Here is a 23890-nt window from a genome sequence, read left to right on the forward strand (position 1 = left end):
AGCTCACAGTGAGTGCAAAACTGCAACCTTCATAGTCTCAAAAAGCATCAGGTCCTGTAGCATCTGATCTGCTCTTAACACACAGTTTGTCTCTAATAGTTGTAACACTAATAGGAGTACAAACTCAAAGCTTTGAAATGGTTTATAGTTTCAGCAGACCTCATTTATTGTAAATTACTATCATCCCTACATTTCTTTTTTCTTTCTTTTTTTTTTTGAAAAGTGTTCAAAAAAATCAGAAATTCTGCTAGCTGAAAAGTATAATAAAAGTAACGTGTGCATATTTGTACATAGTGCAAACAGAACTTTGTGTGTTGCCCATCACCTTCACATAAAATATCTGAGGTACATGTACTGCTGAACATTTTCGCAGTAAAATGAACAAATGATAAGTACAACTTAAAATATGAATGTGCTTTTCTCTTTTCTTTTATTTTTTAGTAATGATTTAAAAACATACACACACAATATCTTTAATACGTGGTGCAGCAGTGGGTAGTCACTTCTGGTCTGCCCGAGTGTATTTTGCCTGTTTTTGGACATGTGAGTTTTTCTGTTGTGCTAAGGCTTCCTCCCATATCACAAAAACTGCCTATTAGCTTAACTGCTGATGACTAAAATCTGTAGTTGTGTCCCCTTGGGATACACTAACGTCCCTGCTATGGTCGGCTCTTTCTTTGCACCCAAAGTATCTGGATAAAAGTATTGTCTCCCTCTGATCCTGAGCTGCACTGCAAAAAAATGAATTCTAAGCGAGTGAAAAGTATTTATATCATGACATTAATTCTTATTTTCCTTACTGTAAGACTTACTGACTTATGAAAAAAATTGTATTTATGATTGTTAGCTTAATTTAAGTAATCTTGTCAAGTAAATTTTGCTTATCCCATTGGCAGATATTTTTGCTAAATAAATGCAAAGCAACTCCCATTTTTAAGCTTTTATCTGTTGGGTCATCAGCATGCTTTCTTATCAAATTAGCAATATGCACACGAAGGGCCAACTAGAAACACAAACATTGCACACACACACACTGCTAATCCTCTTGGCCTACAGCTTCAGCATAAAAGTACATTTTTGCTTTACATGGCCAATGTCATTCTCCACATTTGTTGTAAAACTTCAGTTTGTTACACTAGCTCAGAGTTTAAAAATGTGCATTTTAAATGGGTGTCCACTAGTTACATTTATGTGAAGGAAAAATGAAGACCTACATGTTTCAAGACTCATTGGACTTTAACTTCATGGTTTTTAATAATTTTGTTTTTAATCACAGTAACATTATAAATATATTGAAGATGTTGGCAATATTTACAAGACTATAAGAAACAAAAACAGGTCAGTAACTGGGCATTTTGTGATTTAAGGAAATAATTAACAGGTGCTTTACTGTTTCCTTAGTGCAAACACATAACCATTTAAACATCTACTTTATGACACTGTATAGTTTTTAACAATAGGGTTATTTCCTGAATGAAACGATCCGCATAGCACAGCAATTGGTGCAAAAAATGTAACGTTGTATATTTGTTATTTCAGTTTTAGGTGATATAACTTTTCTTTGTTAACAGCTAAACTATGGGTGCCAGTTATTACATACTTTGTTGAAGGTTTACATGTTTGCTTTTTATTTGTATTTTCTTTTTTTAATTTGAGTGTTCAGATATGATGTAAAAAATTATAAAAAAAATGATTTCCTACAAAAAAAGTGCGTCTTTTTCTTATTGTGCATTCTATGGGAGCTTAGAGATGAGATTTTATTTTAATACAGTAGACACATTCAAGCTTGGTGAGGTGAAATAAAATAATTCATATCAGCATCTAAAACATCCAAAATACACTTTTATACCATCTGTAAAGTCACTGTACAGCTAGTGCTCACAGTTTTGTCATTGAATACTGTTGCTATTACATATTTTTTTCTGGGTTAATTAGTCCTTAAGGGTATATTTTAAATGTTTCTCAAACACCAAAGGTAAGCACAGAATATGTAAATATTAAAAAATGTTTATAGAAACTCACGCAATTAAATGTTTTTGTGTAAAATGTTTCTGTTCTTCTGGGTTAATGGATTGATAAAGTATTCATCCTGTCACAACATTTCTTTTAATGATATGTTTTCCAGAGATGACTTGAAAAGGTTAACAAAGTCAACTGAAAACCAAAATACCTTCTGTGTGTAACAGAGACGCATGACAATGAAACTGTACTGCTTAAACGTGTGCAATTACTTTGGTACAGCTGTATTTTACTGCAGTTCTTTTCCCATTTCATGAAACAGCTTTGTAATAATTATACCTTAAATGATGCTCCATGTAACATACATTATGTACTGTATATAAATGACTGTAAGTATATTTGTAAAATCTATGCTAATCTAGACTTGAGATTTATAAGAACAACACCAAAAGCATCTATAATCCAGTACTGTACAATGTAATGAAAGAATGCTGTAAAAATAGATACATAACCACTGCACTTCTTTGCTTTATCCTAATTGATTTTTTAAATATCATTATAAATTAATATTATTATAAATGTTTTATAAAAATAAATTGTTCCAGCAGCACAACAATTGAGCTCAGTTTTATTGTTTTTTTTTCTCTAGTGCTCTTCACTGAGTTACAGGCTCAGAGCTCATACTGTTAAGTGCTGTGCATGCACCCTCTCTCTTTTATGCCTTTGTTACAAGTAATCAATGGCCTGTCATATCATCAGCCTCAAAGATTTGAACATTTTTCACTTGCACATGCTCACAACTTAAATGTATTGTTTTAAAATAAACCAACACCAAGATTTTGTTGCATTCATGTACCTACAACAGTATTAGTCATGCAGAACAAAAAGGAACAGAAACAACACCATCCTACATTCAAGGTTTTTCATGATTCTACCAGTGCCACTTTTACATCTTGGTTATGAAAATTACGCAAAACAAAATAGACTTCAAACACCTTTAATGCCACATTTGAGGAAGAAGTTCAAACATTTGTGTTCCTATTGTGCTCTACTCTTCTTGGACTCTATTACAAATAAAAAGAATTACAGTTACATGAAATTACAGACAACAGGCAGATTATCATGAAACTATCTGTATATTTTTTTCTCATTAAAAACTGTACTGAATTAATATGCCTGAAAATAATACTTCTTTCATTACTAACATACTAATATTTATGATTGCAATTTTGCAAGAAGTTTACTTCTCTCAGTTTAATCATCTTTTCCATAAACTTCTCAACACGTTGTGGATCAACACTGTTTTCCCAGTGACCCCCTTCCTTGAAATGCGAGCCAACTATTACTCCACTTGAATCCATGAAGTTTTCCACATTCTCATAGGTCACTCCTGAACCAATCAGAACAGGAATCTGTACAGCTTGTCTGACATCTGGAAAAAAGAAACACAGTAAAGACTTCTGAAACTGTTTACTGTAGTCTGCATTACCATTTCTGGAGGACAGCCATTAAAGACTTTTCTCTATTAATTTATAACAAATATGTAATTCTATCTCAAACCAAACTATGAACTAATTGCCTGTTTATGTAATAGATATGAAGGTAATATACCAACTATAGCACTGTTATACAACTCTGTGTAAATTACAGTTAATTTAATTTTAATTCTTTCAAACCACTTCTTTTTATGTTTCTACCATTTAATGCACTTACTGCAGATTCCAATGCCACTGTTCAACTGCTTAATAATTTCTTAAGAAACAACTGTTTTTTGAAAAAGCAGGGGAAGTGTGTTTAAAATACTTTTCAAATAACGCTTTTTACTATTTGTAAATCTGACTATATATAAAATACGTCTGTCTTCTTTTCACAAGAGAACTACCATATATGCTCAAAAATAAGTTGGGTCTTGAAACCTGAAAAATCGATCATAAAATCAGACCCCAACTTATACGCCTGCTCAAAAATGCGACACTTCTTATTGCCTCCTCCAATTTTGCATCAGTTTCTCTGACGCATCGAATTTTGTTGCAGCAGCACAGTTACCAATTTCTTTCGCTATTTCAACGACATTTAATTTAAAACCAGCTTCATATTTTCTTATGGTCAAATGCTCCATCGTAGATAAGGGATGCTTTTACGATAAAGGTATATGAGGGTGTCAGATACAAAAAACACAAATCAGAGCAAACATGGCTTTGGAATAGTTTGGGTATTACCGTGTGGTCATGTAGGCACAACAGAAAGTGACAGCACGAGCGAGAGAGAGAGAGACAGGTTAGAAGCACGCGCTGATACAGCACATTGCCGCACCCACATAGAAAAAAAGGCAGTGTGCTCCATGGTTACTCCCTCAGGTGGGCATTAGCATATCATAATCCCTTGTACCAATAGCGTGAGTTTTTTACATTCGAAATACAACCGGCATTACGAAATACCAGAAATTATACGGTAAAATCAACTCCCGACTTATCCGCGAGAGAACTTATCCACAAGTATATACGGTACTTAACGTATTTAGATTGTTTTTTTTTTTTCTATAATTTGCTTGAACATTACTGTTGATTTTGCGACTTCTTTCAAGTATTATAGTTTGGTTGGGGCACCGATTCATTTGCGCGAATCCAAGAGACAGGCTGCGGGCCAAGGGGTGGGGGAGGTGGGACCTCAGGAGTAGGGAGCCGGGCGAGGCCCTCCTCACTCACACGCCAGCCTCCTTTCGAGTCGCTCTACCTCTCACCACGTGTTGGAGTGTACCTTGCCTCTGCTTAGCTAGCAATACCTGTTTGTTCAGCAGATATTATCCCATATAGATTGTTTAAGAGTAACATTTGACGTTTTTAAGAGGGAGATCACAGTTACATGTGTTTTAGAGGGTATCTGCTCATTGGTGGTGATATCATGGCCAAATGCTTTTGTCCCCATGCAGGGGATGCTCTCCCGTCAAAGCTGAACATGATCAGATACAGTGGCAACGTTTGATGTTGGAGCGTACCTACCTTCCACTTGGCCAGAGATACCTTACCAACTTTTTATATTTTTAGCAAAGAGATCACAGCTACATCCTCGCCCCTGATAGCAAATCCAAAAATATTGTATATCAAGAGGCCATCGGATACGAAAGCTATCAATATAAATTCTTCTCAATACAAATTATTAAATTTTTTTAACTGATTTTAAACTTTGTCCTGTTTCACTACTATGTAGGCAGCGCCACGGGGGACAGTTACTGTAGTTGCTGAATAATTTAAAGTAGTCTTGAGACAATAAATACTGGTGACAAAGGCACCAGCAATTAGGCAAAAATAAATACTGTGTGGAAGGTCTAAATCAGACCTGACCTAATCTAGGCTACACTTGAGCAGGCTGTGTGACTGGTGTCTAAAGCTAATGTCACATTATGTGACTTCTAGTCATGGGGTATGTCATATTTGTCGCCCACAGTTGCTGATCTTGCCGCTGGACCACAATCATTTAGTGACTGTGTGCCGACCTTCCAGCACAGTTGTGATTGCCCATTTTTCTGACAGCCAATAGCATGCTGCCTGACAGAGCCCATGCTGTACAAAGGGTTAATAAATACAGCAAGTTCATCCGCAATCTCTGCCCTTACATCATACAGGTTTGTTTTTGTCAGAGTGAGTCGAGGACTAGATGGAGTGAGTCACAGGGCATGTCACATTACATGACTTTTCCAGTGATTTTCAGTCATAGCTTAAATTTATATAATCTTAGCAAGGCGAAGGCAGCCAGTGGTGTGCTCCTATGAAGCCGCAACTCACTCCAACTAATCCACGTAATGTGACATTGGTTTACACCAGTGGACTGTAAACCACTAAACTACTAGGTCAATCACCCTCTCTGCCTCAAGTCACTTAATATACTGGAAATAGATTCTCTATTGTGTTTGCGGTTAAAAAATCACACTCTTGCTCTGTACTTGTAGGTGCCTTGGGATAGTGTTCACTAACAAAATGGATTACAGTAGAGTCTCGCTTATCCTACCTTCGCTTATCCAACATTCCGTATTATTCGACGTCCCACCGCAAAAAAAAACAAAAAATACGCATCAATCGGCAACGAGAACTGCAAGTTGCGAGAGTGAGCATAGTCTATTTTTTGTTGCTCCCGACTCCGCCGCAGCTAATTACAGTGGAACCTCGGTTTGTGAGCATAATTCGTTCTGGAAATGTGCTTGCAGTCCAAAGCACTCGTACAGTATATCAATGCGAATTTCCCCATAAGAAATAATGGAAACTCAAGATTCGTTCCACAACCCAAAACTATTCATATAAAAATGATTAATACAAAATATGAAGTAAAAATACATAAAGCAAATTAACCTGCACTTTACCTTTGAAAAGAATCATGGCTGGTGTGAGTGAGTTTCTAAACTCTTGTGTGATTCCACCCAACGGGACGACACGCGGAAGAGCGTCCCAAAGCAATCGCAGTCTCCCAGCGCTGTAGCAGTTCGATGTAAAAGCCAATCCGAAAAGATCGAGGACATGATATAAGCGCCTACCGTTGATGGGTGATACAAGGAACAAGGGACATTATAAATGCGCTGGGCTCAGTATTACTTAACCCCGACCCTGCATGACTGCTGTGTCTGTATATAGGAGAATGAAAGATCCCGCAACATTAAATAACCTCGCTGTTACTGTTTCAAGCTTAATAAAGTTGGTGTTGCTAAAAGTACTGAGACTCAGCTTCGAGTTTTCGGGTGCAAGACGGGGACTCGCACGTCACAGCACAAACACACACACGCAGTCACAATGCTGTAGTAAACAGTATACGCTCGAACGGATGTTGACTATATCAGTGACAGAGTTAAGGCTAGAAACTGCAATTATTTACATTGAGCAACAAGAAGAAGCAACAAGAAGAAGCTACAGGAATCGACATAATGATGCTGCAAAGATGGCGAGACTTCACAGTGAAGAAACGGCACTCGTCAGGAAAGCAGACTGTGATCAAAAATGTCTCTAAATCATCACAGGACTGAACTTTTTAAATACAGTACATACTGTATTTAACGTCAGACAATTCTGTAACTGTAAGTTCATTTTTTCAGTTAATTTATTCAGTTGTTATGTTGTAAAACATGATTATTAGTTTCGTAATGTGTAAAATTATAACATAGTTTGACATTTAATAGGTTTTTTCTTAACACCTGCCATTATCCAACATTTTCGCTTATCCGACGTTCGGCCGGCCCGTTTATGTCGGATAAGCGAGACTTTATTGTATGTTGGGATAAACCCAAAATACAGATACCGTACAGACTTACAAATCACAAATTTTTGCAGAATATTTAAACCTTCCTCTACTGAACCTAGCTGTGGGGTGTAGAATATTTACAATAATAATGATATTAGTCATTTCTTACATTTACATTGAGCTTTTTTTCTTTACTACTCAAAGCGCTTTACACAGTGAGTGGGGAGGCACTTCAACCACCACTAATGAATTAAGAATTAAGAGTTTCATTAACATTTTGAAATTATGCCAGAAAATTAAAAATGAAAGGCTAATATGGCAAAGATTTAAAAGTGTAAAATTAGAGAACTTAATCAAAATGTTGCTATGCATGTTCTCAGCATCTCCTTAGATAATAAGCAGCTATTGTGATGATGATAATATTGTAATACAAAAGCATGATAGAATTCTTTCAAAGAATGTATTTGGATAACAAATTCTTCATGGCTGTCCATTCAGTTTACGGTACTTGTGTGGGAACTAGACCTGGCACTTCGACAGCTGAAAAACAACAAGTCCCCGGGTCCAGGCGGCATTCCTGCAGAACTCCATAAGCATGGAAGGCCGGCAGTAAAGTCTCTCATCTACCATCTTCTGCTGGGAGCATGGGAACAAGGTGGTGTTCCTGAAGACTTCAAAAACCCTCTCTCCTTGTCAGAATTTTCAAGAAAGACGACCACTCTGAGTGTTCGAACTATCAGGGAAATTACCCTCTTCTCCACTGTGGGAAAATTCTCACTTGAATTCTACTTAATTGATTGATACCTATAGCTGAATCAATTTTACCTGAGTCTCAATGCAGATGCTGGGCCAATAGAGGCACAATTGATCTGATATTCACCACTCGTCAGATCTATGAAATGTTTCATGAACAACACCAGACTTTCAGAATGCTCTTTTATGACATTGTAAATGCATTTGATTGAGTTCCTCAAAAAGAACTGTGGAAGGTTCTCCAACACTTTGGCTGCTCTCTGCACCCCGTTCAGATGGTAGCAGCCCTCCAAGAAGACAAAACGGTTCAAGTTCTTACATTGGGCAGCCTTTCCCCCTAATTTCCGATCAGTGTGGGAGTTAAACAGGGCTGTGTCCTTGCACTGACTCTCTTTAACATCTATCTCACTGCCATGATCTCCACCATCTCTGACCCATGTCCAGGAGTCACAATACACTATCGTCTTAAAAGCAGTCTCTTTAAACACCTGGAAGGGTGGATAGGCTCTTGGCCAGAGCGGAGGTGGATACAGTTGTCATTGTCCATGTTGGAACAAATGACTTACATAAGGGTAGTCTGTCAGTTCTGCGATACAAATTCAAAGAGTTAGGTGCCAAGCCGAGGAGCAGAACTGACTAGGTAGTCTTCTCTGAAGTTCTGCATGTGCCACGCGCCAGTCTAGGTAAGACTGAGGAGATTAGAAGACTTAATGCGTGACTCAAATCTTGGTGCAGGGTAGAAGGGTATACTGTAGGTATATGGGGCATTGGGACTCCTTTTGGAACAGATGGGACCTGTTCTGCCATGACGGGTTACATCTGAACTGGAGGGGAACCAATGTATTGGGGAAGCGTATGTGTAGGCTAGTCGAGGATTGTTTAAACTAGGGAATGGAAGGCAGGGAGTTTAGGACAGGCCAGGTTTAGATCTCTACATGGTGGAACAAACAATGGTGTAGAAATAAAAATGCGTAGTAATGTAAATTCTAAGCAAACATTTAAATGTAGAAGGAGTAACACATTAAAAATAGCTTGCCTTAATGCTAGAAATATCAAAAATAATGTAAGTAAGTTGGAGTTTTATGTAGCGGAGCATAATTATGATATTATAGCAATAACGACAACCTGGATAAATAATAAAGATGGAGATTAGTGTAACATAGAGGGATACACATTTTTAGGAAGGATAAACAGAACAGAAAAGGAGATGGGGTTGCTGTTTATGCCAAACAGAATTTAAATGTAAGTCCTCTTCAATTGGATGATGAGCCCCTTCTTAGTGAGGACATGTGGCTTCACCTGGAAAATATTAGGGAAAGAGGACTTATTTTAGATAGATAGATAGATAGATAGATAGATAGATAGATAGATAGATAGATAGATAGATAGATAGATAGATAGATACTTTATTAATCCCAAGGGCAAATTCAAATAATCCAGCGGCAGTATACTGATACAAATACAAAAAAAAACCAATATTAAATTAAAGAGTAATAAAAATGCATTTAAAAACAGACAATAACTTTGAATAATGTTAGCATTTACTCCCCCGGGTGGAATTAAAGAGTCGCATAGTGTGGGGGAGGAAAGATCTCCTCAGTCTATCAGTGGAGCAAGACAGTGACAAAAGTCTGTCACTGAAGCTACTCCTCTGCCTGGAGATGACACTGTTCAGTGGATGCAGTGGATTCTTCATGATTGACAGGAGTTTGCTTAGTGCCTGGTGCTCTGCCACAGATGTTAAACAGTCCAGCTTTATTCCTACAATAGAGCCTGCCTTCTTAACAAGTTTGTCCAGGCGTGAGACATCCTTCTTCTTTATGCCGCCTCTCCAGCACACCACCGTATAGAAGAGGGCACTCGCCACAACTGTCTCGTAGAACATCTGCAGCATCTTATTGCAGATGTTGAAGGACGCCAACCTTCTAAGAAAGTATAGTCGGCTCTGACCTTTCTTACACAGAGCATCAGTATTGGCAGTCCAGTCCAATTTGTCATCCAGCTGCACTCCCATGTATTTATAGGTCTGTACCCTCTACACACAGTCTCCTCTGATGATCACGGGGTCCACAAGGGGCCTGTGCCTCTTTATAAAGCATATAAGACTAATGACTGCAAAGTGAATCGTAGAGTGTATGAGAACATGAGGGCAACCTTTAAGAAGGATATCAGGGGGGGCTAAAAGACAGTTGGAGAGGAATATAGCAGATAAGGCGAGAGAAGACCCTATGAGATTCTTTCAGTATTTTAGTAGTAAAAGAACAGTCAAGGAGGAGGTGAAATGCATCAGAAATAGTAAAGGGGAATTAAAAGATACAGACATTGAAATAGCAGATGCCCTAAACTTACATTTTTCTGAGGTGCTCACAACTGAGCAAGTGGATAACCTCCCAGAGGTAAATGCGACTACTAAGGAGGTACTGAGGGATTTGGAAATTGTAGAGGGAGAAGTGCTGCTTAGATTAAATAAGCTGAAATCAAACAAATCACCAGGACCAGATAATATTTATCCTCGAGTTCTTACGTAGGCTAGTGAGTACATATATAAACCCTTGACACATATTTTTAGGAAGTCATTGCGCACTGGAGAGATTCCGAAGGACTGGAAAATGGAAAATATCATCCCATTATATAAAAAGGGTGACAGGGGTGATCCAAGCAACTATAGGCCAGTAAGCGTAACATGCATCACAGGAAAATTAATGGAAGGAATTATTAAGGATAAGATTGAGCAACACCTGGCAAGGACAGGAGTTATTCTGAACAGTCAGCATCGGTTCAGAAGACGGAGATCATGTTTTACAAACATTTTGGAATTCTATAAGGAGGCAACAAAAGGATATGATCAAAATGGAGCTTATGATATTATTTATCTTGACTTACAGAAAGCATTTGATAAGGTGTCACATGAGAGGTTGGGCATCAAATTAAAAGAAGTGGGAGTTCAGGGTGATGTTTTTAGATGGGTGCAGAATTGGCTCAGACACAGGAAGCAGAGGGTGATGGTGCGAGGAACCTCTTCAGAACTGGCCGATGTTAAGAGTGGTATTCCACAGGGGTCAGTGCTAGGGCTGTTGCTATTTTTAATATATATAAATGATTTAGATAGGAATATAAGTAACAAGCTGGTTAAGTTTTCAGATGATACCAAGTTAGGTGGATTAGCAGATAATTTGGAATCCTTTATATCATTACAGAAGGACTTGGATAGCATACAGCCTTGGACAGATTTGTGGCAGATGAAATTTAATGTCAGTAAATGTAAAGTATTACACATAGGAAGTAAAAATGTTAGATTTGAATACACAATGGGCGGTCGGAAAAATCGAGAGTACACCTTATGAGAAGGATTTAGGAGTCACAGTGGACTTCCCAAAAGTGCTCAGAAGCCATTAAGAAGGCTAACAGAATGTTAGGTTATAAATAGCACGGTGTGTGGATTACAAGTCCAAGGAGGTTATCCTCAACCTTTATAATGTTCTGGTGAGGCCTCATCTTGAGTACTGTGTGCAGTTTTGGTCTTCAGGCTAAAAAAGGACATAGCAGTGCTAGAAAAGGTCCAGAGAAGAGTGACTAGGCTGATTTCAGGGCTACAGGGGTTGAATTATGAGGAAAGATTAAAAGAGCTGATTAAAACAGTGGATCGAGACTGTTATTTTAAAATGAGTTCATCAAGAACACGGGGACACAGTTGGAAACTTGTTAAGGGTAAATTTCGCACAAACATTAGAAAGTTTTTCTTTACACAAAGAATGATAGACACTTGGAACAAGCTACCAAGTAGTGTGGTAAACAGTAAGACGTTAGGGACTTTCAAAACTCGACTTGATATTTTTTTGGAAGAAATAAGTGGATAGGACTGGTGAGCTTTGTTGGGCTGAATGGCCTGTTCTCGTCTAGAGTGTTCTAATGTTCTAATACTGCTGTTGTGAGCACGCTATTGTATGGGTGTGAGACATGAATCTTATACCAGAAAGACATCAGATTGCTTGAGCGTTTCCAACAACAGAACTTCAAATGATCCTTGGTATTTGATGGCAGGAATGAATAACCAACTGGGTCCTGGAGAGAGCCCCTGTGCCAGCACAGAGTCTCCTCTCATCAACTGCACTGATTTGGCCAAATCACTTGGCTCCTTGACACCCGCATCCAGAAGCACATACTCTATGGAGAGCTGGCAAGTGTAACATGAAGCACTGGTGCTCCGAAATGAAGATTCAAAGATCAAATGAAGAAATTCCTCAGCAAATTCGGCATTCCATTCAGGAACTGAAGAATGCTCGCTTCTGATAGACTGGAGTGGCATAAGCATTAGGTGAAACAACTTTTAAAGTCAGGTCAGAAATTAAACAGGTATCTGTCATCTAAATGTTTATGGATGCAATATAAAATCATATCTTAAATTACAAAATAAATTGAGACTTCTAATGAAGGAACAGTAGCATTAAAGTTGCCTTACTCAAAGGCAGTGGTAATAGGATGGTTGTAACACCGCTCCAAAAAGGTTCTATGTTTGGTCATTATTCAGGTAGTGGATGCAGAGAAGGTCCACTCCTACAAGTATTTGAGTGTCCTGTGGCAGTAGGGGGCGCTAGCACTCCCTTGAACCCTTAGGTACAACTCTAGACACCAGGTAAAAGTCCAAGACTTTTATTATTCTTCTCAGTGCACCAAGCACCTTCCACACTACTCATAGAAAATCACTAATTCCAACACAGTACACTAATCACTCCTCCTCGCCCAGACACTTTGCTCCTCTCCCTCCCAGCACAGCTCAGCGTCTGGACTGAGCCTTCGTCCTTTTATAGCCCCTGACCCGGAGGTGTTCCTGTCCCAACAGTCCACAGTTCCTTACTCCTTCCGGGTCAGGGCAATCAATCCATTACTTTAACCCGGGAGCACGACATTCCTTCCCGTCACGTGACCGTGACGTACTCCCGGGTCATAAGGCATCACAGAGCCCATAAGCCCCCCCACAGCGACTCCTGGTGGTCGCCAAGGTATCCAACAGGGCTATGTATAAGTACTATAAAGTCCATAAGGCCCTGCTGGACCTCGGGGCACGATCCTGCTGTCGGGAGAGCTCCTCCTGGCAGCCTGGGGGTGAGGACCGGCATGGGAAGCCAGCAGTCCTCCACAGTCCACATCAATGCAGGTTGGACTGGTCATGGAACACACAGGAGCTATATAAGAAAGGGCACAGTAGACTCTTTTCTTAGGAGACTGTACTCCATGGGAAGTGACATCATTCACATCTTCTCCAACTCCGTGATGGACAGGGCAATTTTCTACACTTTGGTGTACTGAGCTGGTAAAATCACTACAAAAGAGGCCCACCGAATCAACACGCTAATTAAAGGGCAAGCTCAATTATAGGACGTATTCTGAACCCCCTAGACAAAGTAGCAAAGTAGGAAATTAAAACAAAACTGAGCATTATTATGAACAATGCTGCACATCCTCTCTCTGACACACTGAGGAATTTCAGCCAACAAATTATTCAGTGTGTCAAGAAACACTACTGAGGTCCCTTTATACCAAAAGCAATATGCCTGCATAATGCCTCACTGGGACTGGGACTGGGACTGACAAGTGAGAAGTTTTCTTTTCTTTTTAAAGTTTTCTTACTTTTCAGTCATTCTGGTGTGTGTTCAGACCATAGTGTGTAAAAGATTCTGTAGAAACCCAAATTTTCTCCTGGGGACTAATAAATCTTTCTTTCTTTCTTTCTATCTATCTATTGTGCATCTGGTAATTGGGAAAAAGTCAAAGTCATCTTGGAAGTCTAAGTAGAGAAAAACACACATCAGCCAAATAGTCATTAGACTAAAATGTATCAATAGAATTGAAATTACAGCTATAATAATGGAAACCTGGTATTGTGCTTGTTGTTGTTTGCTATTCTGAAATTATTTACATATCATAATTCATGTAACCAAAAACATTTCAAAATGGGACTGTGGTAAAACTTTTCTGTTGTAAAATGGCCTCCATTAATGTAATAAATGGCAGACATTATTTCACACCTAGCACACATTACCGTATATGATTTAAAGATATACTCTTCCTCAGTTTAACTAGTTATTTATTATAGAACTGGAGACACATGAAAAGTGATATGAATCCTGTTAGTTTATCTATACTAGGGGGCTTCGCCCCCTGCTCGCTTCGCTTTACAACCCCCGTGTTTGGTTTTCCGGATACACACTTGTAAGATTTTTTTTTCTTTGAATTGTTGTTATTTCATTAGTTTCACTTTCATTTCAGAACTTTTGTAAAAACAATATTTGGAATCTTTCGTGTCCCAATATGCTGAATCTTTTAATTGTGGTCTGTGAGACTTGTGTTTAATAACTTTTGTACCATAATGTAGGAAATGTTTCTCTGTTTGGAATTTCAGCACAGACAAAACGATCCACATCATTAGCAGTTAATAATTGCTTTTGCAAAGTAACCAATAAATGCATGTGAGTTAAACCCCGTTTTTGAAATTCTCTGACTTAAACTAATTTCCTTTTGTTTGCTTCAATGCGATCTGTGCTATTTTTTTTTTTGGTACTGTAGCAACTGACGCAATAAAGTGCCACAAAATTCTACTTTAGCAAATCGCCGACTGCGTAACCCCAAACACAACTTTCTAGCACCCTCTCCAACCTTTACTTCCACGGGTCTCCCCTCCCCTTTACCGCATCAATCAGCACCCAGCTATCAGTCTGCCGTGGTGTACTCTGCCCTCCCTCGAACGAACCTAATAGTCACTTAAAACAAAAAAGACTTCAGCTTGGCTGGGACGCTAAAATACGTTCGACTGTAACTGCTTTCATATTCTGTACCTTTCTCTGCATATATATCTCTTTTCTCCGCACTGCTCTTTCTTCTTTGCTGAGAGCGTGACTTTACATGACTGAATGTTTTGCTGGCTGTCCGAGCTCTTAATTGATAAGAACGGCGTGTCTTGCAAGACTCTTATGTCCGACATCCCAGCGAGACTGCCCTGGGACAATCTCTTGGCACCAAGTCTCATGTTTACGGTCCCCGTGAGACGCTCCGTGGCCCGTCATTGTTGTCTCGCGGGTCTTTAAAATGTCTTTCGAGAACTTCTGAGAAGATCACGTCTCATCTTCTTGCTTTTACATTCCAGGATTTTTTTTATATATAGAGACTATTATATTCATTGTTAATTATTATTGTTCCAATTCCTTTGTCATAAATTAATTTTTTAATAAAAGCAGATGTGACTGCATTTTCATAAGATGTCAAAACCTCAGTAATTAGAATATGATGAACGAGAAACAACACATAAAGCAATTTAAATTTATAAAGTAGTAAAACAGGTGGCCATGCATTAACTGTTCATGTGCCTATCTGAGGTCCAGTGCAAATTCTTTTTCTTAATGACACTTACAAAGCATCAATAAAGTGGTTATTTATCTTTGTGCTGTGTGACATAATTAGGATCCTTTGATACACTGGTAAAATGACTTGAATGAATATGAAAGTTTCACCATGTCTTAAGCTGATGTATTCATTACCAAGATAAATATGTTTCATTTAAGACACCTCAGGCCATTCTAAAGTGAAGTTATTTTAGTAGGTCACAAATAGCACATTGCATAGAATCAATAGTAATATTCCATCTATCCATAAATTACCCAAATCCAAATCAGGCTGCCTTTGGGTCACAGCCCTACTACAGAAGCAGCAAGTAAAAGGCAGGCACAAGCCTTACCTCCTTCTGCACTCACACACACACACACACATCAGCTCATCAATCTTCCACACATTTTGAATGTGCAAGAGTAAAATTCACACAGAAATGGCGGGATTGAGTAAACTGAACAAAGACAGTGACAAGCCTATGATTTCAAACCCAAAATGCTCGAGTTGTTAGATTGCTGTGCCATTAACAGTAACATCAATGTACATCATTATGCGTTATACAAAAGGCACTATGATAAGGCTTTGGACTAAGAATTCAAGAGTAATATCCTTAATATTTTTCATTTGGATTTTTTCCATAATGAACACTATCAAAAAAGTGTTGTACAAAAATAAAGATAAGCAGCATAGTCAAGTGTTTCATACAGTGCTTTTTACACATGCAATCAGGGTAGTATTTCAATCAATATTTTACATGTACGTTTCACAGGACCTACTGTTCAACAAAATCACACATAAGATTGCTGTTACATCATTATTTAATATGCCTCTGTTACTACACAGCTACTGTATTAGAAAGCCCTTTAAAAGCAGTCAGAATTTGTCTATTTATGCTTCTGACCAGGAATACTTTTAATATAAACAAATAATGGTACTCAAAATACAGCTCTAGTATACCTTTTCAAATACAGAACAAAGCTTGCTTACATTTATAACCACACTGGCAAGGGATTTCAATATTTAATTCTATTCTTTTAACAGTTTTCAATGTCCTGCGCCACAGAGCACAATCACTTGTCAGGGGCAGAATGAAATTCTATTACAGAGAACAAGCTGGTGGTTGAACAATATGCATGCTGTTGGTGCTCCTTCAGCTTACTGTGCAGAGAAAATCAGTGACTTGAGAGAGAACCTGCAGCTTATCGCATGTCTTTTCAATCACTTTCTGGATCCTTTATGAACAACAGCTGGTAAGTAGCTATACTTGTTCTTTCACTTTTTTGTACACCTCCATATATATATATATATATAAAGCCTCAATATTAATAAGCAGTTCCATTACTTTTAAAAAATGAAAGTGACTGCATGATTTCCCCACTGAAGCAGGCTGGGTGGCCAGAAGTGGACTGCACTGGCTTAGCAGTATGCTGCATGTAAAGTAACCACATTGTGACTAAACCACCTTCTCTTTTTTTTGGCTTGGTGCATTTTGTGTCTTTAAGCTAGAAACTCATTAGGGTGGTAAAATTGCCAAAATCAAAAAGCATTCAGATCTAACAAAAAAGTAACAGTCAATAACATATTTAACTTGCAGTTTGTTTTTAATATCTCTTCTCACTCTAATAAAAGTACAAGTGTCTGTGTGTGTGTGTGTCATTGTATCTGTGTGTCCATTTTCTGCTATGTATCTGTTATATGCTATTTGGTATGGGATTCATAAAAGCAGTGTTAATGTTTGTGATGCACCAGCTGTTGGAATGAAAATTCAATGCATTTTATTACTACATGCATTACAATAATTTGGTAGGGAATTTGTAAAAGCAGTTCTAATGTTAGTGATGTGCCATCTGTTGGAATGAAAAAAACAATGAATTTTATTTCTGCATGCATTACAACAATTTGATAAGGAATTTGTAAAACCAATTCAAAAATTAGTGATATGCCATGTGTTGGGATGAGAAATGCAAAGCTTTTTATTACTACATGAATTTACAAAATACATTCCAATATATGGCTCAATGCAAACAATAACTCTGAATACACTGAGATCTATGTTGATTACTTATATTTCAAACCATCTTAGACAGGTAGCACAGCTAGTGTTTAAGAATTTTGTTCAATATAGGTACATTAAACTCACTGTGTGGTAAATGGAGGGGTTCTCTCTCAACCTACCATTAAAAAGACCATTTCTTAATTCAAATATAATTTATATTTAACTTATATGAAAATTGCTCAAAAACACAAAAAGTCTCCCAAAATTGTTATCCAATATTTTCCACAATGGTTCAAAATAGCCAAAAAAGATGGGAAGCTCTGGCAACCAGAAGTATAACTTAAGTAAACAGACAGTCAGTTTAATCACTTGCATGTTAAGCAGTAAAAAAGCTGTTAAAAGTACTCAGATCATACATAACTGTTTGCAAAACAAAGTAGGGTTCTTTGTAGCACCACCTAGTGGAGTGTCATGGTGATACCTGTAACAGTGTTTTGCCAAGGAAAAGGCACTTCAATTCAGAAAAATAAAAATAAACCCTCAAATAGGAATATAAAGAACATCAATAGTTGAGATCATTTTTTAGGATTTAAATATTTAACAACCACATTAACTAACTTGCAAGTTTAAAGGTGATTTCAGAAAACAGTATGACAAGATTATGTTAAAAGGGGAAAAATATAAAATATCAAGTCCAATGTAGGTTTTCTATTATGAAGAATTCCAGAGAACTATTTAGTCAGTAAGTCAGTCATTTTCCAACTCACTATATCCTAACACAGGGTCACTGGGTCTGCTGGAGCCAATCCCAGCCAACAGAGGGCACAAGGCAGGAACAAATCCTGGGCAGGACACCAACCCACCGCAGGGCATACACAACCATACACCCAGCACACACTAGGCAATTTAGGATCGCCAATGCACCTAACCTGAATGTCTTTGGACTGTGGGAGGAACATGCAAACTCCACACAGGGAGGACCCAGGAAGCAAACCAAGGTCTCCTTACTGCGAGGCAGCAGCACTACCACTGCGCAACCATGCCACCCAAGAACTATTTACCTTAAGTTAGATAAAAGGAATTAGCTTTAAATTGATACATTATGCATTCTAAGTTTGACAGAAGTCTCAGTTGCTATTATTTTATAAAACTGTATCATCTGACTTCCCAAATGAGAATACATTAGGCACTATTTGTAAGTCTAAGAGTGATTTTCACTATTTATCTTTATAAAATAGTGGAAAAACAGTAGTATTTATTTCTACAGCACTTGCTTGGTACAGTAATGTCAGCTGTTCCAAACTGAACAGTACAGCTTCCTGTTGGTAGGAAGTATGCCAAAACAATATTGAGGATAATGTTGCAGTCAAGGCCTGTCATGTTGTGTTTACTACTTTCAGTACAAGTTGGCCATCTGGAACCTCATTTAAAAATAGAAAACCTTGGTGGCTATATTAGTAAAGCAAACCCGTGTCAAGCAAAAAGCCTGCCCTCCATCTGAGGTATCAGACAGCACAGTCAATTCCCTAGTGACACATTCTGGCAGCATCATTGGTATTTAACCTCTGTGTTTGGGTCAAATACATGTATGTCCAGAAATTGCTGTTTTATGTAAAATACAGCAAGCAAAATTAAACAAAGAGAAACTGCTATGGCTCTTTTAAAAAAATAACCTTTGGCCTAACAGATATTTGCTTTCGAAATGGAGTCTTTAACATTACAAAAAATAAAGGATGCTTTAATTATTAATCATTTGAAATATAAGCATTAATTTAAAATTAACTATTCAAGAAAGGCATGATTACCATCAAAAAGGCAATTAGTATTTTATGTAGTACCTTCCATAAAAAGTATGAAGATAAATAAATTTAAAAAGACTGGCACTTCATCTAAACATGAAATCTTTCTTGCACCTGCAGCAGAAATGACTGGTCATGTTTCCTCAGTACTGAAAATAGTGGGTCCCGAAAATAGATGAATGATTTTAAGTAAAAAATAGCTTTACAAAAAATTAAATCTTTATTATAATTGATGTTTTGAAACTGGTATAAGTTGAAAGGGCAGAGAGCAATTGCAGTTGCATGGCAAGGCTAGGCCTCATCATTTTGTTTTGGCTAAAGATATCAAAATAGATTTTTCATTGTATAAGGTTATCCCATTGAGTGTTACTCCAAGTGCTGCTAAAGGACTGGGGTAATATTTGATCAGGTTTGTCTGAGAAATATGGAAAAATCCCAAAATGGTCTATCTATGTGTAGAACATTCCCAAAACATATACCCTATCAATGCAGTTCTTTTGTGGATCTTTTTTTTGAATACATTTTAGTGCAGTATACAACTTGTAACTGAATTATAACCTGTTAGGCATAGATTAAAGAAGAATGTATTTTATGAACTACTGAATTTCATTCCTTGTGTAAAATTCTTATCAAAAGATCCCTTCTATCCATTTTCAAACTCTGTTATCCCTTTCAGGGTTATAGGGAGCTACTGTCCATCCCAACCAAACTGGACATAATGAGAGACTCAGCCCTGGCCTAGGCACCACCTGACTGTAGAATACATACAGCATGCCACAGACAAGTACTCTGGGCCAGATCTGAGTTGCTAGTTGATGTAATATATTTCTGTAATATGAATTGAAAATCCATACAGGCACGGACAGAGAATCTGCCAGCTTCACAATGGCAGAACATGGGCTGGGATTCAAAACCAGTATTCTAGAAATGTGAAATTGCAGTGCTAATCACTACTGTGCCCAAGTGACACCTAAAGAGTAAACAAGCAAAAGGTTAATTTTAAAAAGAGCGTAATTAGTGAGGTAATGGAAATAAACAATTGGTCAGTACTACAAAAAAAATTATTGATTAATGTAGTGTAGTGTAATGTGGAAACTCCTTTTAAGAACTGTGTGTGCATTCAGCCAGCATGTGCAGAAAATTACACCGTACAGTAGTGTGCAAGTGAACGTACAGGGATCAGCGTTACACTGTACACTCAGAGGCAGTGTTTTATCTGTACTGGTACTCTACACCAGCACTTCCCTATTTGAACTCTGTAGTAGCAGTAGTAAATGTATGCGTACCAGTGTGCACCAACACACCTACAGTGCCTATGATCACCCTGCATAAACAGTAAGAAGCATAGCATATTTAATGCAGCAGTGGAGACACAACCTACAATGAAACTATGCAGAACAAAGAATTTTCATAATACCGGTATTCGCATTGTGGTCAAATACAATTCCTCCTCAAATGAAAATGCTACATTTTTGACACATGTGGGGTGCAAATCCGGCTGGAGTTGTGGCATCACATGTGTGTATACACCGCAAACTATTCACTTATGTGTGAAAGAGTTCAGGTAGCACTGTAAATTATGAGGGGTGGGTGGGCTTACATTACACTTGCGTGATTGGGTACAGGCATCCCTGTTCATCATGGCTGCTACAGCTCTGTGATATCATGCTGACCTTGCAAAGCACCATGGGGCACTTATGAAAAGAATTCAACTAAGCTAGCTGTATGGCGGATTATCAGGAAATAATTCAGTGAATAAGGTTGCTGTGAACCAGGAAAATATGTTGCAAAAACGCTTTGCCAAATTAAAACAATCAACCTAAACAAACTCAAAAGATACATACTGTATAAAACCTTTCTTGTAATATTCATTTTCCATTCATAAAACTAAAACTGTTTAAAAAGCTACATATTGTTGACTTGCAGTTCTTGGGTCCTGGTTGCTATCTGCGTGTGTGTCCATGAGGGTTTGTTCTCACACTCTAATATGTGCTGATAGTCTAACTGACGACACTAAGTTGGTCTAGCATGAATGAGTGGGTGCCTCTGTATGTACTAATGGACTGAAGTTCCTAAAACACAAAAAGCATCACTTAATAGTTAGATCACTAATACAATGCAGGAACACGCTCTGGCAGCTTATCCACGACTACGCTCTATTGTTGTCTATCCTGTAGCAGTCACTCAGCTTCCACTACAGACAAACCCATTACTTTATAGTCTTCTCTGGTGTTATCCAGTCAATGCTTCTCTGATCTTTCTTCAGGTCTTCTGCCATGAATATGACCATACTGCAGAATATGAGGAATTCTGTCTGTTGTCATACCTCAGGGGTGTCCAACTTCAATCCTGGACAGCTGCAGCACCTACTGGTTTTCCTTCCTGTCACTTTCTTCATCAGGGACCAATTTCTTCTGCTAATTGACTTCTATTCCCTTCACTTTAATTGCATTATTTATAAAGACTCCTTCCTCTGAACTGATTTTTTTTTCATTAAATGGCAGCCAAAAAAAGAGATGTGAAGTGAGCCAACAGATGACCAGGTAAGTGCAACCTATTTCTCTCCAACCAGTTTCCTAATTAGAAGGTGATTCTTGTTGTTAATTAAACCTGTCATTTCACTCCATGGCTTGCTGCTGCTCTCATTCTGCCACAGTAGACATTTCCAAAGCAGTTTATTTTTTATTTTTTCTACCTGAACAGATCAACATTGCTGAGACCTTCACCTTTCTTTATTATCAGATATTGTATGATGGACACAGGTTAACTGGTCATGTGTTGGGTCACTTTGTGTCTCATTATTGTTTGACTGCTAATTAAGAAAAACAAACAATCAAGGGGCCTGGTTCTTAAATAGCAAATCAATTACAAATAACGCAAAAGAAATTAATTAGCGGCAGAGACTGGTCACTAATTAAGAAAACGGTTAGAATGAAAACTTGCAGCCCCTTCAGGATCGGAGTTGGACACCCCGTCATACGTACTACATGTCCAAAGTACATCAACCTTCTCTTCTGAATCCTAAATATTACATCAAACTGGATGCTGAGTGAGCACCTGATGTTTTCATTTCATATCATATTAAAATATTTAGGGAAAAAATGTCTGACTCTCTCTTTCCCTCAACTTCAAAGTTTAGACCAAACCTTACTTCTTTTTCTAATCATGGCATAAACTCATTGATGATTATTTATTTTCACTGAATAATTTTTGCCAATAAAAATACAGTCTAACAACCAGTTCTGGTATCTCACTTCTTGTTTTTGTTTTTGGAAAATGTAGCTTCAGTGGTTAACTTAAACCTACTTAAACTAGTGACTTTAGGAAATGTATGGTAGGATAAATAGAAATAATTGGAAAATTCTCATACAAGTTAATGTGGATTAGAAAGCTGAATCGATGCTCTAATACCAATCTGTTAGCACAAGTTATACTTGTTACCAAATTGTATTCTGCATTACATTTAAACCTAAATACAATGCATTCAGAAAGTATTCAGACCTCTTCACTTTCTACACACTTTAATGTGTTGTAGATTTAATTTTAAAATGATACATTTGCCATTTTTGTCCCTCAGTCTACACTTAATCATGCATAATGTCAAAGTGAAAACATAATTTCAGAAAGGTTTCCAAATTTATTATAAATCAAAAACTGAAATCTCTCGTTTGTATGATTATTCAGACTCTTTGCTATGGAACTCAGAATTGTGGTCAGGTGCATCCTGTTTGCTTTAACATCCTTGAGGTATGTCTAGAATTGACTGGGGTCCACTTGAGGAAAATTGAATTGATTGGACAGTTTAGAAAGGCCCAGACCTGTGGATATAAGGTCCCACAATTCACACTGCATGTCACCTTTTACCACGACAATGATGTGAAGCATACAATCAAGAATATGGCAGAGTGCCTTTGGGAAAAGGTTCTGACTGTCCATGAGTGGCCCAACCATAATTATGACGTAAACCGTACATAACGTGTGGAGAGACCTGAAGATGGCAGTTTAACACTCCCTGTCCAGTCTAACAAAGCTTTAGAGTATCTGCCAGGAAAAACTGCCCAAATCCAGCTGGGGCGTCTATAAAGTATTGAATTTAGGATTCTGAATACTTACATGAATGAAAGATTTTAGTTTTTAATTTTTAAAAAATTGCAAACCTTTGTCATTACTAGTTACTGAGTGTAAAATGATTGGTAAATGTGGCAAATGTATCATTTAAAATTAAATCTAACATTATAAAGTGTGCTGAAAGTGAAGAGGTCTGACTACTTCCTGAAATCACAGAATATTTGTTCAAATATTTCAAATTAACACAATATTTAAGTAAAAGTTAGTATCCAACCTTTCAACTCTTTTGGATTGGCTGGCATGCCAGTAGCAGTTCCTGTGAGAATAATTCCATCAGAGAGGAAAAACTCTGCAGCCTTTGCTGTATCAGACACCCCAATATCAGAAGTCACTGCATGGGAACTAATATGAAAGAAGAGAATTGTTACATTGTAAAATATGTCCCTGTTTTTAAGCGTACAATGTGTTCCATCAAAACATTTTTTTCAAACCACTTAATATTTTATAGGATCCCTAAACAGAGATAACTTGACATTCATAGAAATGTCAGACGTATGACAAAAGTTTCTTCCGTGTCACACACAGAATACTGAACCCTGACAATAATCTACAATAGGTTATTGCATGTATGCAAGTATTGCATATATAGCATTTAGGTATTTGGTTATACGACTATCATAGAGAGTATTTAAGCATTCAGATGAACAGCAGG

General features: G+C 37.7%; 1 protein-coding gene across 1 annotated transcript in view; it reads right to left on the bottom strand.

Moving 5' to 3' along the window:
* Positions 1 to 2940: 2940 nt before the first annotated feature.
* The window catches only part of zgc:162297 (uncharacterized protein LOC555865 homolog), a 37166-nt gene continuing 16216 nt past the window's right edge, over positions 2941 to 23890 (bottom strand). The window contains exons 5-6 of the mRNA XM_039763158.1: positions 23453 to 23580; positions 2941 to 3391 (exon numbers count right to left, since the gene is read on the bottom strand). Of these exons, the coding sequence (XP_039619092.1) occupies positions 3168 to 3391; positions 23453 to 23580 (352 nt within the window). The 3' untranslated portion in view covers positions 2941 to 3167. The remainder of the gene's footprint in view (positions 3392 to 23452; positions 23581 to 23890) is intronic.

This window comes from Polypterus senegalus, chromosome 9, assembly GCF_016835505.1.
Source record: "Polypterus senegalus isolate Bchr_013 chromosome 9, ASM1683550v1, whole genome shotgun sequence".
Classification (NCBI taxonomy): Eukaryota; Metazoa; Chordata; class Cladistia; order Polypteriformes; family Polypteridae; genus Polypterus; species Polypterus senegalus.